This window comes from Macaca thibetana, chromosome 13 (genome assembly GCF_024542745.1).
Source record: "Macaca thibetana thibetana isolate TM-01 chromosome 13, ASM2454274v1, whole genome shotgun sequence".
Lineage (NCBI taxonomy): Eukaryota > Metazoa > Chordata > Mammalia > Primates > Cercopithecidae > Macaca > Macaca thibetana.
In genome coordinates this window covers 63,623,710-63,643,224 of record NC_065590.1, presented here as the reverse complement: position 1 = coordinate 63,643,224, position 19,515 = coordinate 63,623,710, and the positions used below count along the sequence as shown (strand labels likewise).

The following is a 19,515-nucleotide window of genomic DNA, read 5'->3' as shown; positions in this document are numbered from 1 at the left end:
CCATTACGTATACAGAACAGATGAAAAAGGTCCTTCCATCAGGAAGTTAATATTGTAAGGAACAGGCATATAAACATTTCAACAAAAAGTGACATAATTAAACAAACTACAACTAAAAGAACCATCACAAGCAACTGCAAATTTAAGACACTAAAGGTTTTGCAAAGCAAACCTAATGGGAGCTGCCAAGAAATATATCTTCATGGGTTAAACAGGGAACAGAAGCCTTGTACGCATAATGGTCCATACCGATCTTCAGATTACTAAAATTAAAAGCTCTCACGAAAAACATTCTTCACATTTAAAAACTTAACTGTCTCATTCCTATTTCCTTTTTTCTAGAAACCTTATATATTTTGTAACCTTTCCTATCCAAGAGGAATAAATTTATAATGGAGGTTTCCATCTGTGTGACTTTTTTAAGTATAAAATTAAAAAATTTTAATTTTAAAAAATTAAAATTGTATGGTGTTACTGCCATATTCTTCCACTCTCAGTACAACCTAAATGAGGTTTTCTCATTTTCTGATTATTTTCTCCTACACATAGTAAAATTTATATGTATTTATACATACATTCAATAATCACTTCATAAAAAACAAAAAAAAATTCAAGTTCAGTTTTAAACATTAATTTTACTTGTTTGATGACTTCCTATCATATTTTATTTATACCGTGTTTATCAAGGCCTTATAACATGACCCAACTGTTTTAAACTATGGCACACTGGAGAATTACTAACAAAATAGACAAAGCTAAGGAGAAACAACTATTAGTGATTTCAAGTTAGTGACAGGAAGAATATCTTTAAGAACAGGCTCAAAAATAAAAATTATAATCATCCTTCCAAAAGTGTAATGTTTTATTTATTTAAAAAATATTACTTAGTTAAAAAAAAAAATTAAAAAGCTCTCTGGTGTCGCCTGAACATGCTCAAGGGATTTATACTTACAGCCAGTTACCTTCCTTTTAAATATCTGGTGAATGTTACAGGGTGACAAGAAGCAATTTAAATGATAATTCGGAAATACCATAGTAGGTTTCATTAGAATTATCACTAGTACATCACAAAATGATTTCCTATTTTTTTAATTCCTAAGATTTAGTTCCATCACACAAAAATGCATTTCAATAAACATTAGCTTAAAACTTAAATATGAAGCATAATGACTTTTTTAGTTAAGAAGGGAATAAGGCTTTGAATATAACTCTAGATCCTCAAGAGAAAGACCACTGGGCCAAACTGGATCCTAAATAAAATTAAGGAAGTAATTAAACGTGCAGCAACAGTGACATCTAGTGTTAGCAACTGCAAGCCAATTAGATTACTATTAAATCCTCTTAAGTGCTAAAGAACAACTATTCAAAGCTTTTCTTCTTTAAAAACAGATCTTGTGCATTTTTATCTAAAAACTACCCAAAATCAAAATGGTTCCACAGCTTTCTTTCCAGGCATAACAAAAAAGCTGTTTTTTTAAGACAAAAACAAATTAGAGGGTAAACATAAAACTAAAGACCAAAAGTAAAAAGCACTGTTTATTACTTGTGGTTAACACCTATAGGTGTTCCTCTTAGTACCAGAGTTTAATGCAAAGGTAATCTGAGAGATGTTCTAATGAGAAGATCATAAACATTTAAACTTCCACCTATAAAATTAAAGATATTATACAAGCTAGGATAATACATACAAGTAAAGTTAGGACATTTCAGGAATACTTAAAGAAGATGCAATTAAAAAAAAAAAAACAAACAAACTAGCTTTTGCACAGAGAAACAGGCTCTACATGTCACCCCTTGCTACCCTGCTCAATTTTTGTTGCTTTGAAAGGTCCACTTACTGATATTTTTGCCCAAGGGTTTATAACTTGGCAGCATAGGCTAATTCATTATAGTATTTTTATAGTCTTATGATCTAGATGAATCTGTAACAGTAGGCACAATTTCAAAAATTGTTTTTGGCCAGGACAATATTGTCTTTTTTAAAAAAGTAAAGTCAGCCTTAAATGGAGCTTACCTATTTGTTTTGGAAAGTTCATCCTTTGCCCTTTTAACTCCAAAAATTCTTGTGATCAAGGCACTAAAGAGAAGTGTGGATGAATTTCGCACCTAATGTACAAATGAAAACACAATAAGGGTTAAACATTCTTGGCATGAAACCAACATTTACAATATTCAAACTAGATGATTCAAAATCATTACCTAACTGGCTAGTATGAGGCTAAAAAGATATGTCTGTGTTCATAAAATAATTTTTAAAAAACTTAATGTAATCTATTCAATGACTTAAATTGAGCTCTACAACCCAATCACATGCACAAACACAGCCTTTCCCCATATTTCTAATATTATCAACAGTTTTCATTATATCTCTGCACTTAGAGCATCAAATAACACTTCTTTTTTAAAAATTCATTTTTCCATATTCTTCCTGACAATGAATATCCCAGTAAAATCTCAGCTCTTTCCACTTATTTTCTGAAATCCTTTTACCTATGAGAAAATACTTATAAAACCTAACTTCAAAGAACCAGGCACAGTGACTTACACCTATAATCCCAGCTACTCGGGAGGCTAAAGTGGAAGGAGTGCTTGAGGCCAGGAGTCTGAGACCTTTGGGCAATATAGTGAGACCCCCATCTCAAAATATATATATATATTTTTTTTGAGTTTTTTTTTTTTTTTTTTTTAGAGCCATGGCACATGCCTGTAGTCCCATGTAGTCAGGAGGCTGAGGCAGGAGGATTGCTTAAGCCTAGGAGTTTAAGGCTGCAGAAAGCTATGACTGTGCCACTGTGCTCCAGCCTGGGCAAAAGAGTGAGAACCTGTCTTTAAAAAAACAAAAACAAAATCCAAAAATCCTAACTTCAAAGAATCCAGGTAATTAATATGGCCAAGAAAATAGTTAACATCCAAAATGTTGCTTATCAGCTTCACAATACAAGTAACTTATCAAGTAATTTCAATACTGAAATTATCTGATAACTTAGTAAAGATAAGAGGCAGGAATTATCCTGAATAAACACAAATTATTTCTCCAAGATGATAATAATCTTTTCCCTATCTTTTCCCAACCAATGTGTCAAGATGCTTTGGAAGATCATAAAAGGGTCTTGACTGTTGCAGCACTACAGGCTTCCTCAATTACTCTGTCAAATCAGTGTTGAGATGTATATGTACTCACTTTGCTACAGTGTGTAAGGCCCTATACCAGCACCATGGATAAGATCCAGAAACAGAAAACACATACTTACTGATATTACAGACCTTATACTCTAAGTAAGTGACACAACCATATGGTATGTTAAATAGCAATATAAGTAGAAAGATCACTAAAAGTAACAATGTTAAGATTTAGAAAACAGCTTCCTGAAAGCGCTGCCCTTAGAGTCACAAGCTCAAACGCCCACAGGAACAGTGAGCGACAGAGGCAGCAATGTACTTTGTCTAATGCAGTCAGTGTCAGCTGAGTTGCTGCCATGAGGAAATATAAGTTCAGTTTTGCCAGATCTTCTGCTTTTTCAAGAGAAGCCAGAAACCCTGGTTTTTATGTGAAATCTATTTTGAAATGCTGGCAGGAAATTAAAGGAAAAAAAAAAACCACAAAACTCACCATGAAAGCCAAATAAAACAGTGGTGGGCTAGTTTGTCCTACTGGCCACCAGTCTGTAACCTCTCCTCTAGAAGCCCAGAACTGACTCAAGTCATGCATGGTAACCATAGAAGTAAATTTTACAGATATACTGGCACAATTCATACCAAAGCTTCAATAAAACCCTAAATCTGAAAAGATCCACTTATGTTCATTCAAGAGTCATCAAACATCCATGGAGGCCCTACTATGTGCCCTGCCTAATTTAATCCCCAAACAACAAATCAATCCATGCTGTTACTTTATCAATATAATCTCTGCCCTCATTCAGGTCTGGATCATCTTCTACCTGATCTAGTGAGGTAGTTTCCAAAGACTTTTAGGTCTAAGATGACTTGGTAAAGACATCTGGGACCTTCTCTCCTCTTAGAAATCACACAAAAACACAAAAAGAAAAGGAAAACAGAAACACACACTCCATCTTGCCCTAAGCCATACTTTCTGACAAAGGTGCCAGATGCAGTAAAATTAAAACAGGAGTGCCTGGAGATGTTGAGAAATGCACACCTTAAACAAAACTGTAGAGGACCATTTTACAAAGTGAATGGGCACCCTCAGAAACAAAACTCCTCTGATTCAATAGACTGATGGCAGAAGACACATAATGTCTTTTTAGTAATATTAAGATGGACCAGATGGTTCCAATCCTATCTGCCTGACCCATCCTGATATGGTCTGAATGTTTGTGTTCCCCCAAAATTCCTATGTTGAAATTCTAACCTCCAAGGCATTAGGTGGTGGAGGCCTTTGGGAAATAATTACGTCATTGGGGTAGAGCTCTCATGAATGGGATTAGTGCCCTTATAAAAGAGACCCCAGTGAGCTGCCTCACTTCTTCCACCATGTGAGGACACGGCTAAAAGGTGCCATCTATGATCAGAAAGTAGGCCTTCACCAGACACCAAACCTGCCAGCATCCTGATCTTGGACTTCCCAGCTTCCAAACTGTGAGACATAAATTTGTGGTATTTTGTTATAACAGCCCGAAGGGACTAAGATATCCCTTATAAAGTGTCCTCATTAGCAATCAGTGATGATCATTATCTTTTCCACTAGGTGTAGCAAAATCACGATAGGCCTTCTGCATTAATCATTTACATCCTCAGAAAAACTTTTTTTTTAAAAGCTTTTCCTCATCTGCTATTTGGTTACCCTGTTCATCAGTTAGTAAATAATTATTTCCATATATTGACCATTTTAAGAATAATTAGTTCATGCCATACAACCTCCAAACGTGACTGAATGATTTTGTTTTAAAATCATTTTTAAATTACTTTTTAAAATTGAGGTATAATTCACGCATCATAAAATTTACTATTTTAAAGGATGCTATTCAGTAGTTTTTTACTATATTCACAAAACGTGAAGCTATCACAACTAAATTCCACGATATTTTTCAATACCTCAAAATGAAACTTGGGAGCCGTTAAGTCGTCACTCCCTATTCTCCTGCAGTAGGAAAGCACAATCTACTTTCTGCCTCTATAAACTTGCCTTTTCTGGATACTTCATATACATGGGATCACATGATATGTGGCCTTTTATGTTTGGCTTCTTTCACTTAGCATAATTTTCTCAAGGTTCCCCCATGCTGTAGCATGTATCAGTATGTTATTCCTTTTTTACGGCTGAATAACATCCCGCTGTATACATATACCATATTTAAAAAATCTGTTCTTCATTTGATGGACATTTGGGCTATTTCCAATTTGGAATATTATGAATAATTTTGCTAAGAATATTCATGTACAAGTTTTTGTGTGAACATGTTTTCATTTCTCATGGCTATATACCTAGAAGTGGTATAGATTGGTCATATACTAACTCTATGTTTAACCTTCAAAAGAACTGCCAAAGTGGCTGCACCATTTCATAGTCTCACTAGCAATGTATAAGAGTTCCGATTTCACCAGTTCTCCAATTTCTCCACATCCTCCCCAATACTAGTTATTTTCCATGAATTTTATTTTAGTGGGCATGGAATGGTAACTCACTGTAGCATTTCCCTAATGACTAATGATGTTAAGCATCTTCTTGTGTGCTTACTGGCCATCTGCCTAACTTTTCTGGAGATATACATTATTTGTCCATTTTAAAATTGGGTTGTCATTTATTATTGAGTTCTAGACACTCCGCTCTTATCAGATATATAATTTGCAAATATTTTCTCCCATTCTGTGGGTTGTCTTTATACTTTCTTGATTGTGTCCTTTGAAAAATATTTTTTTTTCTTGATGCTGGTTAAGTTTTATTTTAAAAAAAATTTTTTTTTTTTTTAAACTTTTCTAGCGACAGCTTCGTGCTCTGTCACCCAAGACGGAGTACAGTGGTGTAATCATAGCTCACTGCAGCCTTGAATTCCTGGGGTCAAACAATCCTCCAGCCTCAGCCTTCTGAGTAGCTGGGACTACAGCTGCATGCCACTACGCCCAGCCATCTGATTTTGTTCAAGTCCAATTTATCAATTTTTTTCGTTGCTTGTACCTTAGGTGTCATATCTAACTAAATGTTACCTAATCCAAGGCACAAAAATTTACACAGGTCCTCTTGTAAAAGTTTTATAGTTTTAGCTTTTACATTTAGGTTTTTAATACATTTCAAGTCATCTGAATATGGTATGAGATGGGGATCACATTCATTCTTTTGCATGTGGATATCCAGTTGCCCAGAACCATTTGTTGAAGGTTATTCTTTCTCCACTGAATTGTCTTGGCACCTTTGTTTATTAAATGTGGAGGTTTATTTCTGTACAATCAATCCTAAGCTGCTGATTTATACGCCTATCCTTATGTCAATGCCACAATCTCTTATTTATTGTTGCTTTGCATTAAGTTTTGAAATTGGGACCTGTGGGGCCTCCAACTTTGTTCTTTTTCAATAGTGTTTTGGCTATTATGGGTTCCTCACATTTCCAAACGTACTTTAGGATCTGAAAAAAAAAAAAAAAAAAAAAAAAAGCCAGAAAGGATTTAACAGGGGTTGTGCTGAATCTATAGATTAATTTGGGGAATATGTCATGTTAACAAGAGTAAGTCTTCCAGTGATGAACACAGGAGATCTTTCCATTTATTTAGGCCTATAATTTCTTCAAAAAATGTTTGATAATTTTCAGTGAACAACTCTTGCAGTTCCTTTGCTAAATTTATTCCTAAGTATTTTATTCTTTTTGATGCTATTATAAATGAAACTGTCTTTTTAATTTCATTTTTAGATTTTTCATTGCTAGGGTACAATTTCTGTATGACGACCTTGTGCCCTGAAACCTTGCTAATAGACAAGCTTTAATTTGCGTGTGTGTGGATTCCTTAGGCTTTTCTATATTTAAGATCATGTTATCAGAAAATAGGGATAGTTTTGCATCTTCCTTTACAAACTGGGTAACTTTTATTTTTTATTCTTCTCTAGTTGGTCTACTAGAACCTCCAGTACAGTGTTGAATATGAGTGACGAGAGTAGATTTCCTTGTCTTGTTCCTGATTTTAGAGAGAAAGTTTTCAGTCTTTTACCATCAAGTATACTGTTGGCTATGGATTTTCCATTGAGGTTGAGAAATTTCCCTTCCATTCTTAGTTTCTTTTCACATAAAACAGCACTGGATTTTGTCAACTGTCTCTTCTGTATCTGCTTAATCATGTGGTTTTTGTTCTTTAGTCTATTCACACGGTATATTACATTACAATGGTCCTTCTCGTCTGCAGTTTTGCCTTCTGTGGTTTCAGTTACCTGTGGTATAGTACACTAAGGTATTTTGAGAGAGATCACATTCACTTAACTTTTATTATGGTCTATTGTTATAATTGTTATCTCTTATGATATCTAATTTATAAATTAAACTTTATCACAGTATGTATGTATAGGAAAAAGCATAATCTATAGGGTTTAGCACTAACCACGGTTTCAGGCATCCACTGGGGGTCTTGGAATACATCCTCCTCAAATTTGAGGAGGGGACTACTGTAACTGATTTTTGTAGGTTGAAAAATACATACTCTGTTTTAGAACTGTGTAAGTCATATAGAAGAACATTTAAAAGACTTATTGTAAATATAGAGCAAAATAACTAGCATGAAAGCCTACTTCCTACTTAAGACAGAAGAGTGTCCCTTAGATTTCTGTGTGATAGTATGAATGGTTCAAGGATATCTGTTTCAGGTATTGCTTTTTATGTTTTAGTATTTCATCCATATTTTCTGTTCCATCCACTATAAATAAAGTTAACGAGGAGACTGAAGTAGACAAAGAAATGAGAAAGAGGTTGTTTGATTAACAAACTGCATTATCGACTCCTAATTCACTGACAATAAATGCTAATATGAATCATTGATAGCAATCTTAATATGAGTAATACAAAAGGTCATTAACGGGGCTAATGTATTTTGAAAAATTCATAGTAGTAATGGCAATAAAAACATGTCCCTTTTTGGAAGGATGGATGGAAAACATTAGGTTGGTGCAAAAGTAACCGCAGTTATTGCCATTAATAAGTAAAAAGGAGAGCAAAGACAGAAAAGGGTAAGTAGTAGTAAAGTTAAAAATGGAGAAATGATAATAGCTGTAATGAACCACGAAATGATGCTGTGGTCAACAATGGACCACATATTTAACGATAGTCTCATACGATTATAATACCGTATTTTTACTGTACTTTTTCTGTGTTTAGCTATCCAAATAATTATTACTGTGTTACAACTGCCCACATACTCAGCATGGTAGCATACTCAGTATAGGAGCATGCTGTACAGTTTGTAGCCTAGGAATAATAGGCTCTATCATACAGCCTAGGGGTGGAGTAGGCTATACATCTAGGTCTGCACATGTATATCATATGATGTTCACACAACAATGAAATCCCCAAACAACAGATTTCTCAGAATGAATTCCTGTCATTAAGTAATGCATGATTTTAATCCCAGCTAAAATCCGTCCTTCTCACAAGGGAAACACTTCCTGCTCCTGACCTCCTTCTCCATCAAGCCCTGAATATATGGTTGATAAGAACCTGGAATTTGACTGCAAACAACTGTTACCAAAATTTTTCTCTTCTATTCACAGAGTGTATAACTTTTTCTTTCCTTTCTTGCATGAAAAAGCTTTCATGTAGACTTGTTTAAGATACAGAAGAGGCTGGGTGCAGTGGCTCACACCTGTAATCCCAGCACTTTGGAAGGCCGAGGCAGATGGATCACTTGAGGTCAGGAGTTCAAGACCAGACTGGCCAACAGGGTGAAACCCCATCTCTACTAAAAATACATCTGTAAAATGAGGATTATAACAGAACCTACCTGATAACAGAACCTACTAAGATAATCAATGCAATGTAAATTATGCCAGGTACATGAGAAATACTCAATAAGACAGCCATTATTATGATTATGTATAATCTATCCTTGTATTTCTAGTGCTTAATATAACATCTACAATATATTAAGTAGATATGTCTAATGCTGAAAATATTTACATAATACCTTTCTCTGTATTTTAAAAATGCTTATTAGGTAGCAAAGTTTGAGAGATCTGTATGGTTTCAATACAAAAGACTAAGGAATCTGTAAAAACAAATTAAATATATACATGAATGCTTTCTGAAAAATATTTCTTTACTGCAAGTTAAAATTAAGCTCATTTTACATGTGTATTTTCCCTAACTTATCAGGAAAAACAATTAAGTCAAAAGTACAGATGTAGCCAGCTTTAAGCACAGTTATATTCCTAAGAGGATGTGTACAAATCAAAGCTCTGCAAATCAAACCATATTTCGCATGCACTAAGGAAAAATTACACTTAAAATCACTTCAACAGAGAATGCTTTCGTAAATCGCTTTTGTAAGTGAATACTTCTTTACATCCATTAAGTAGGTTGACTTATAAATTTTATCTTAGATTAGACTTTTATACAGCAGAAAATATAACCATTTATAATATTAAGTAACAGTGTTGATCATTATAGCTATGATATTTATTTCCTCTAGCAAAGCAAACTAAATAGAAATGTTTCCTTCATAAAGTGTTAAAAAGGAAGATTCCAAGAAATGAAATTATTAGTATTATGAAATTAGAAAGAAAATAAAAGCACTTATATATATTTATGTAGCCTTTTGTGGATATGTATGCATACATGTACTACGCATATGTAAAGCCCACACATAAAAAAAGAGAAAGAAAATGAATCAGAATGCTCATATCTGTACGGTAATTTAACAGGTGACTTTTACCGTTTTTATTATGCTTTTCTTTATTTTCAAAATTTCTGCAGTGCACATGTATTACTGTTTAGGGTCTCAAAAATAGTCTTTTCAAAACAAAATGAATCACTCATTTCTGATAGTTTCAATTTTACTAAAAAGTTGGACGAATCACCAGGCTTCACTCTCTGAAAGTCCTTTCATGGAAAATATTTCTTGGTTCATCTGAAACTAATGGCTTGAAGAAAGCAATATTGGTAATTCTGACAATCACTTTTATGATCTCCAGTATTCCTGATGGTCAAGCCACATTCCTACCTCTCTGACTCTACTGACAGCATAAAGGCATTGCTCTACTTCCTGTAAGTGTAAAAGGTAAACTCTGTGACCTCAAGAGTAGTTATGCAATGCTCTTAGACAGAACTCCAGAAGTGTGTATCTCTTACAGGAAGATGCACAATTTTCTAGGCAAGAGTTGGCAACCTCAAAGGATTCCTCTTCACAATGGGAGTCTATGCCTTTGGCTTCCACTGCAAAATACTTACTCTCAATTAGAGGCTTATCATACAGGTAAGAAATGGTTTGTGCAGCTTACTAACTGGAAAGCCTGACTTTCCAGTAAATACTCCACTCTGCAGGCAATGTATTAAGATCTAGCTTCTTTTCTCCTCTCCCTTTGCCAGACTTTTTACTTTAAGCCATATTTCAAGCATCTATAAACCAGAGGTTATTCTCCTTATTCTAGAAGACACAATGATATAGGAAAACAAACTATAACGTTTCTCCCAGAAATCATAAGAAAACACATGAAACAATTGTACTGGGTATTGTCCACTATCTTTAAGATTTTGAATCAAGATGCTTCTGGACAGTGACCATATTACAAAAGAAAATGCGACTCACTATTTAACCTCTTCCATTTCAATGTTTTGTGAGTGTCTGTTTTTTCAACTTTTGATGGAGTTTATTTGTAGCACTAACTCAACACACTAATACTAGAGTCCACAGCATCCAAAATACAGACACATTTAAATACTCAGAGTTGTTTTGTTTCCAGATCAACATAATTAATCATTAGGGAAATGCAAATCAAAATCAGAATGAGATGCCACTTCACATCCATTAGGATGGCTATTATCAAAAAAAAAAAAAAAAAGATAACAAGTATTAGTAAAGATGTAAAGAAACTGGAACTTGTGCATGGCTGATGGGAGTATAAAATGGTGCTGCTGCTGGGGAAGAAGTTTGTTCATTCCTCAAAAAGTTAAACATGGAATTACCATATGATATACCCAAAAGAACTAAAATGACTCAGATAATTTGTACATTAATATTCACTGCAGCATTATTCATCATAGCCAAAAAGTGGAAACAACCTAAATGTCCACCAACAGATGAACTGGGATAAAGAAAATGTGGTAGCTCAACATCACTGATGATAGAGAAATGCAAATCAAAACCACAATGAGATACCATCTCACAACAGTCAGAATGGCGATTACTAAAAAGTCAAGAAACAATAGATGCTGGTAAGGCTGTGGAGAAATAAGAGTACTTTTACACTGTTGGTGGGAATGTAAACTAGTTCAACCATTGTGGAAGACAACGTGGTGATTCCTCAAGGATCCAGAACCAGAAATACCATTTGACCCAACAATGCCATTACTGGATATATACCCAAAGGAATAAAAATCATTCGACTATAAAGATACATGCAACGTATGTTTATTGCAGCACTATTTACAATAGCAAAGACATGGACCCAAACCAAATGCCCATCAATGATAGACTGGATAAAGAAAATGTAGTACATATACACCATGGAATACTATGCAGCCATAAAAACGAATGAGATCATGTCCTTTGCAGGAACATGGAAGAGGCTGGAAGCCATCATCCTCAGCAAACTAACACAGGAACAGAAAACCAAACACTGCGTGTTCTCACTCATAATTGGGAATTGAACAGTGAGAACACATAGACAAAGGAAGGGGAACAACACACACCAGGGCCTGTTGGAGGCAGGAAGGGAGGGAGAACATCAGAACAAAGAGCTAATGCGTGTGGGGCTTAAAACCTAGATGACAGGCTAAGCATGATGGCTCACGCCTGTAATTCCAACACTTTGGGAGGCCAAGGCGTGCAGATCACGAGGTCAGGAGTTCCAGACCAGCCTACCTAACATAGTGAAACCCTCTCTCTACCAAAAATACAATAATTAGCTGGGCGTGGTGGCACATGCCTGTAGTCCCAGCTACTTAGGGGGCTGAGGCAGGAGAATCACTTGAACCCGGGGAGCAGAGGTTGCAGTGAGCTGAGATCATACCACTGTACTCCAGCCTGGGTGACAGAGTGAGACTCCATCTCAATTAAAACAAACAAACAAAAAACCTAGATGACAGGTTGGTAGGTGCAGCAAACCACCATGGCACGCTTATATCTATGTAACAAACCTGCACATTCTACACATGTATCCTGGAGCTTAAAGTAAAATAAAAATTAAAAAAAGAAAATGTGGGATGTGTGTATACCATGTATACTGATAAACCAACACACACACACACCCTACCCCCACCGCACAGTATGGATCAACCTTTCATATACTACATGAAAGAAGCCAATAACATAAGGACAAACATTGTACAATTCCATTTACATGAGGTATGAGAACAGGCAAATCCATAGAGACAGAAAGAACAGAGGTTACTAGGGGTGAGGGAGATGAGAGATGGGAGTTAGTGTTTAATGAATACAGAGCTTCTGCTCGGGATGATGAAAATGTTCCAGAAAAGCACAGTGCTGATAAACGCTGTTGTGAATGCACATAATGCCACTGCATTATGTATACTTAAAAACAGCTAAAGTGGTAAATTAAAAAGAAATATAACTGGCTGTTTAAAGAAAAATAACAACAATGTAGTGTGAGTTTACAACACACATGAAAGTAAAATGTGTAACAGTAACAGCACATAGACTGGGAGGAGAGAAACAGAAGTGCACTATTATTAAGTTCTTATACTTTAAGTGACATGGTGTAATATCACTTGAGGGTAGACTGTGATAAGTTAAAGATACATATTGTAAACCCCAAAGCTATCACCAAAGTAAAAAAAATTTAAAAAAAACAAAGAAAGACGGTTAATCAGCCAACAAATGAGTGAAAATGGAACCATCAACAATCAAAAATGTAGCTTGATCCAAAGATTTCTAAGAAACTTCACGGTAAAGGGCAGGAAATATTTTTTATCATCCAGTGAAAGATTAGTTTATTAAAATCTACTCAGAAGCATAATTAAATCAATGAAAATGAATAGTAACAGCACTTACTGCCCAGACCGGTGATGTAAAACCCAGAATTGCAGCCTTAGCTCCATCAGCAACATAAGGAATAATATTTTCTCCCAGGCGTGTATCTCTGAACAACGCTCTAAGGATATTTAAAGCATGAACCTAAAACAAGAAGTTCAAAATCAGTTGTAGGTTGAAAACCGTGGCAATTCTAAATCTACACATATACAATAGCACAGCCTCAAAACAAAGAATTTACAGAATTACAAGCAATGGATAATTCACAAATGAAACAGCAGATTTAATAAAACACATCCAGTAACTGATAAACCATTTCACAAAAAATTAGTAAGATCCAAACAATGCTATAAAAAAGCTTGATCCAATGCACATATGTAGAAGCCTGCACCTAAATACAGAGAACAACACGTTATTTTCACGCACACATGAAACATTTATTTTCTAAAATCCCTCAAACTTAGCCACAAATAAAGTCTCAACAAATACCACGTAACTAATAACTTATAGATTATGCTCTGATCACCATGGAATTAAGAAACTTAAAAAAAAATTTTATTTTTTATTTTATTTTATTTTTTTAGATGGAGTTTCACTCTTGTTGCCCAGGCTGGAGTACAATGATATGGTCTCGGCTCACTGCTACCTCCACCTCCCAGGTTCAAGTGATTCTCCTGCCTCAGCCTCCTGAGTAACTGGGATTACAGGTGTGTGCCACCATGCCCGGCTAATTTTTGTATAATTAGTAGAGACAGAGTTTCAACATGTTGGCCAGGCTGGTCTTGAACTCCTAACCTTAGGTGATCCACCTGCGTTGGCCTCCCAAAGTGCTGGGATTACAGTCGTGAGCCACCACACCCGGCCTAAAAAATGCTTTTAAAATTGGCACGTTTTCAAACACATTAAACGCTGGTCAAAATTTTTTTAAATATTTTGAAGATGCTACCTATATACCAATACTTGTAGGATGCAGTTTAAGTGAAATTAAAAAAAAATGTATATCTCAAATGCTTCTATTTTTTTAAATGACTAGAATGATTGTGGTAAGTGACCGATTAAGTCAACAGAAAGAGAACAATAAACTTGAAACACAGAAGGAAAATAAAAATTTAGAGCAGAAACTTTTAAAATAGCAAAGACACAACTAAGAGCATTAACAAACCCAAGAGGTGATTCTCTGAAACAGAAATAAACCTCTGACAAGACTAACCAAGAACAGAGGAAAGAAGGCACAAATAAATAAAAAATATTATGAAGGAGTTTGAAGCTACAGTGAGCTATGATAGCACCACTCCACTCCAGCCTGACTGACAGAACAAGATCCTGTCTCTAAAATAAAAAAATAATAATAATGTATGGTCTCATTTATGTAAAACTCAAAAAAGAGATAAAACTAAAACTAGAGTGTTGGAAGTTAGGCTAGTGGCTACTCCTGGAGAGAAGGGTGTGGACTGGAAGAGAGCAAGAGGGGGCTTTCAGTTGCTAGAAATGTTCTGTTCCTTGATGACTGCACAAATGTGTTCACTTTGTGAAACCGTACTGAGGTACACATATCATTTGTACATTTGTCTGTATATGTACTATAATTCCATCAAAAGATGCATATTTAAAAAAACAGGACAGAAACAGTATGAAAAGGAAAACCACAGGCCAGTCTCACTCACAAAACCAGTGAGAGATGCAAGAATGCAAAGATAATATTAAATTGAAAAAATCAATACAATTCATGACATCTGCAAATTCTAGAAGAAAACATATTTATCTCAAAAGATGCAAAAAATATTCAATAACATTCAATTTCCTTAATAAGATAATGGGTAGCTTAAAAATTGCAGCAAATTGATCAGAAATAACCTAAGGATGCCTGTTATCTCTCTTTCTATACCAAACTGTACTACAGGTTCCAGCAACAAAGTGCAACAAAAACTGTGTTTAAAAAACTAAAAATTAGAAAGTTAAAACAAACTTAGCATTATTTATCAAAGATATGATTATCCATAAAACAAATCCAAAAGAATTTATAGATAAGTCATTTGCTGTATTACAGCAATTCTGATAGGCTGCTGAATACAAGCACGATAATAATCCAAAAATTAACTGCAATCTTCTCAAACAGCAACAGATAATATAAACTTTTAAAAATACCATTCATAATTGCAAAAAAAATAAGACATTGGAAATAAATCTCAAAAATAATCTGTAATACTTTTATGGGCTGGGCACGGTGGCTCACGCCTATGATCCCCGCGCTCTGGGAAGCCGAAGCAGGTGGATCACCTAAGGTCAGGAGTTCAAAACCAGCCTGGCCAACATGACAAAACCCTGTCTCCACTAAAAATAAAAAAATTAGCCAGGCGTGGTGGTGCACGCCTGTAATCCCAGCTACTCGGGAGGCTGAGGCAAGAGGGTTGCTTGAACCCAGGAGGCGGAGGTTGCAGTGAGCCGAGATCGCGCCATTGCACTCTAGCCTAGGCAACAAGAGCAAAACTCCCAAATAAATCAATACGTTTAAATTCTAACCAAAATTCCAAAAGGGCTTTTTACTGAGTTTAACAAGCTAATTCTAAATTTTTTATAGAAGAGCAATAGGCCAAACATAGCCAAGGTCATTCTGAAGAGAAAACAAAAAAAGATTCAACTTGCCAGATATTATAACTTTTTATAAAGACACAATAATTAAAATAGTGGTTTTAGGCTAGGTGTGGTGGCTCACGCCTGTAATCCCAGCACTTTGGGAGGCCCAGGCGGGCAGATCACTTAAGGTCAGGAGTTCAAGACCAGCGTGACCAACATGGTGAAACCCCATCTCTACTAACAATACAAAAATTAGCCGGTCGTGGTGGCACAGGCCTGTAATCCCAGCTACTTAGGAGGCTGAGGGGGGAGAACAGCTTGAACCCAGGAGGTGAAGGTTGCAGTGAGCTGAGATCACACCACTGCACTCCAGCCTGGGTGATAGAGCAAGACTCCATCTCAAAAAAATAAAAACAAAAATAAAATAGTGGTTTTGCTCCAGGGATAGATTAATAGACCAATGAAAGGCAGCACAGAAACAGAACCACCTATCTATGAAAACACATAATAGAGGCAGTACAAATCAAGAAGAAAAGGATATATTATATCAGAAATGTCTCTGTATCAGTCATCCAAATGGCAAACATTAAATTATTTTATTTTACACTAACAAAGACAAATTACAGGTAACATAAAGACTTGCATGCACTCCAGCCTGGGTGACAGAGCAAGATCCTATCTGTAAAAAAATAATAATATGGTTTCCTTTACATAAAATTATGACAAGTGTGACAAGTAAAACTTCAAAACTTTTAAAAGCAAATATAAAATATCTTTCTCAGTCGGGCGCAGTGGCTAACGCCTGTAATCTCAGCACTTTGGGAGGCCGAGGTGGGAGAACCAACTGAGGTCAGGAGTTCAAGACTAGCCTGGCCAACAAGGCAAAACCCCGTCTCTACTAAAAATATGAAAATTAGCAGGGCATGGTGGCGGAAGTCTGTAATTCCAGTTACTCAGGAGGCTGAGGCAGGAGAATCGCTTGAACCTGGGAGGCGGAGGTTGCAGTGAGCCGAGATCTTATCACTGCCTTCCAGCCTAGGCCACGGAGTAAGACCTCGTCTTGGGAAAAAAAAAAAAGAAAAAAGAAAATATAAAATATCTTTCTGATCTTGGGGTGAATTTCTGAAATAAGATCCAAATGTACAACCCATAAAGGAGAAAGCTAACCTACTGTATTTTATTAAAATTAAAAATTATCTATATAATAATAGAGACCACAAAGTAAAAAGAGAAACCATAGGTTGGAAGAATATATATGTAATTCAAATAATCAAAAAGAAATCAATATCAAGAAAATATTTCTGAAACAACAACAAAAATCCAGCTCCTACAAAACAAAAATGAAGGGACAAATAACCAATATCAAAGTAAGCAAAGTCTTTCAACAGACAACTCTCAGAAGTAAACCAAAAGGCTAATAAACATATGAAAAGATGTTAAAGCTGACTAGTAATAAGAGAAATGCAAAATAAAACTAGAAAACAGCATTTTACACTAAGCAGAAAGTCAAAAACTGTAAAAGTCTGATAATACAACGGTGTTGATAAGCAATGGAAAGTCTTATACTCCGCTGGCAGGAATATTAGTTCAACCACTTTGGAGACAACACAACAGTATCGAATTGAATACGTGTGTACCCTACAACACTGCAATTCCTCTAGGTATATAACCTGGAGAAACACTCACATGTGTAAGGAGACACACAAGAATGTTTGTTTCGGCATTGTTTCTAATACAAGAAAACTGGAAACAAAGCAAATGTCCATTCACAGAAGAAGGGATGAAATGAAATAGAATAAAATACTGTTCAGAAATGAAAGTGAACAGGGGCTGAACAGGAGCTTACTAACCTTAAAGTGTAATGTTGATTGACAAAACCAAAGTATAAAAAGTGTGAATAACAACATTCATGTAAAAGGAGATAAAAGTATGATGAAAATGCTTGGGAATGATAGTCACTAATTTGGGTTAGTGGTTATAGCTGAGGAGGAATAAAGGGGAATGAGATGTGGAAGAATCCACAGCAAAACTAACAATCTCTGTAATGTTTAATTTCTTAAACTGGAATTGGTTTCAAATATGTTCATTATTCACTATATATTTCTGTATGCTGAAATATTTCAAAAGATACATAATAAAAATAATAAAGAAATGAACCATGGGAGGGGAGAAGGAAAGCAAATTATCAACTAAAAAAGCTTAGAAGACTGGTCACAGACAAAATTTTTAAATCTCACCAATTTCATAAAAATGATCACTAAAATGCCATCACCTTGAAGTACAGTAGGGCAATAATTATCCAGCACTCGTTAAAATCAACCCCCATTATTTTTAGATGTTCTTATAAAAATAGCACAGGTTCAGCATCCCAAATCCAAAAATCTGAAATCAAAAAAGCTCCAAAATCCAAAACTTTTTGAGCACCGACATGACATTCTAAGGAAATGATCATTGGAGCACTTTACATTTTCAGATTAGAGATGTTGACCCGTTCAGTATAATGCAAAAATGCCAAAAAAAAAGAAGAAAAAAAAATCTGAAATCCGAAACACTTCTGGTTCCCAGCATTTCAGATAACAGATACACAGCATCTGCTTTTTTAAAGTGATAGTTTAGGAAAATAGAACCAATTATATCTTTTTCACATTTCACTGAAAAATGCCTTGAAATTATCATTTTTGAACGGTGATTAACAACATTTTAGTCAATTTTTTAAAGAAATGAAGACATTTCATACCTATGGGCACTGGCCACTATATGCCATATGACTATGTTCCATATGATTGTGGAAAGAATCCCCATTCTTTTCCACAGTCCACATTCTGGCCCGTGGGCTCCCTTTAACACCTCCCACAGGCTCTAAAATAAAATCCTATGTACTTATTGTACTTGATTGTAAACTTCAGCTCTCAATCTGTTCCCTGACCTAGCATGGCCCTTTATAGTTGGGTAGGAGTGTCCTACTATAGGCTGGGCACAGTGGCTCACACCTGTAATCCTAGCACTTTGGAAGGCCAAGGCAGGCAGATCCCTGAGGTCGGGAGTTCAAGACCAACCTGGCCAACAGGTGATTGGGCCCGGTCTTGAACTCCCAACCTCAGGGGATGTGACAGGTGTGGTGGCCCACACCTGTAATCCCAGATACTGGGGAGGCTGAGGCATGGGAACTGCTTGAACACAGGAGGCAGAGGTTGCAGTGAGCCAAGATCGCACCACTGCACTCCAGCCTGGAAAACAGAGTGAGACTGTCTCAAAACACAAACAAAAAAAGGAGTGTCCTACTATGAAGCATTAACTGAGGAAGCCCAGACTATAATGTACAAGCAGTACTTGACGGGTATTAATACTGACTCCCTAGTGGTGAAGTGAAGCTATGAGGAGTGCTTTAACTTCATACATATAGGTAGTGACTACAAGGAACTAAATGTGAACATCCCAAAAGTCAGATACCATATTTAAAGGAAATTTTCAACGGCTGAGTTACAAAATGTACATCAACTCAAAGAAGCACACATGAAATTCTCAAGTGCTAGCATATACACTTTCAAATTTGTGGATGCAATAGTATTATAAAATAGCTTATATAAGCTGGATGTTTTCACCAGAGTTTAAAAATTGTTTGTTTTGATTAATATATTCAACTAAAGCAATGGTTTATTTTGTGGATGGTAAAGACAAAAAAAATAAAATAAAAACTATTCAAACAAGCTTCAAATGTCTGTCCAACGTTCAAGAGTTCTTTATCTCCAGCAAATAATTTTTGTTAAAAAATAAAGCAAAGATTTAAAACCACTGCAGGAGGCT

General features: G+C 35.6%; 1 protein-coding gene across 11 annotated transcripts in view; it reads right to left on the bottom strand.

Moving 5' to 3' along the window:
- Window positions 1–19,515, bottom strand: part of THADA (THADA armadillo repeat containing) — a 352,471-nt gene that overhangs the window by 249,644 nt on the left and 83,312 nt on the right. For all 11 annotated transcript variants that reach the window (XM_050754776.1, XM_050754774.1, XM_050754781.1 and 8 more), the window contains 2 exons: window positions 13,159–13,281; window positions 2,015–2,106 (listed from right to left, as the gene is read on the bottom strand). In XM_050754776.1, coding sequence (XP_050610733.1) covers window positions 2,015–2,106; window positions 13,159–13,281 — 215 coding nt within the window. The remainder of the gene's footprint in view (window positions 1–2,014; window positions 2,107–13,158; window positions 13,282–19,515) is intronic.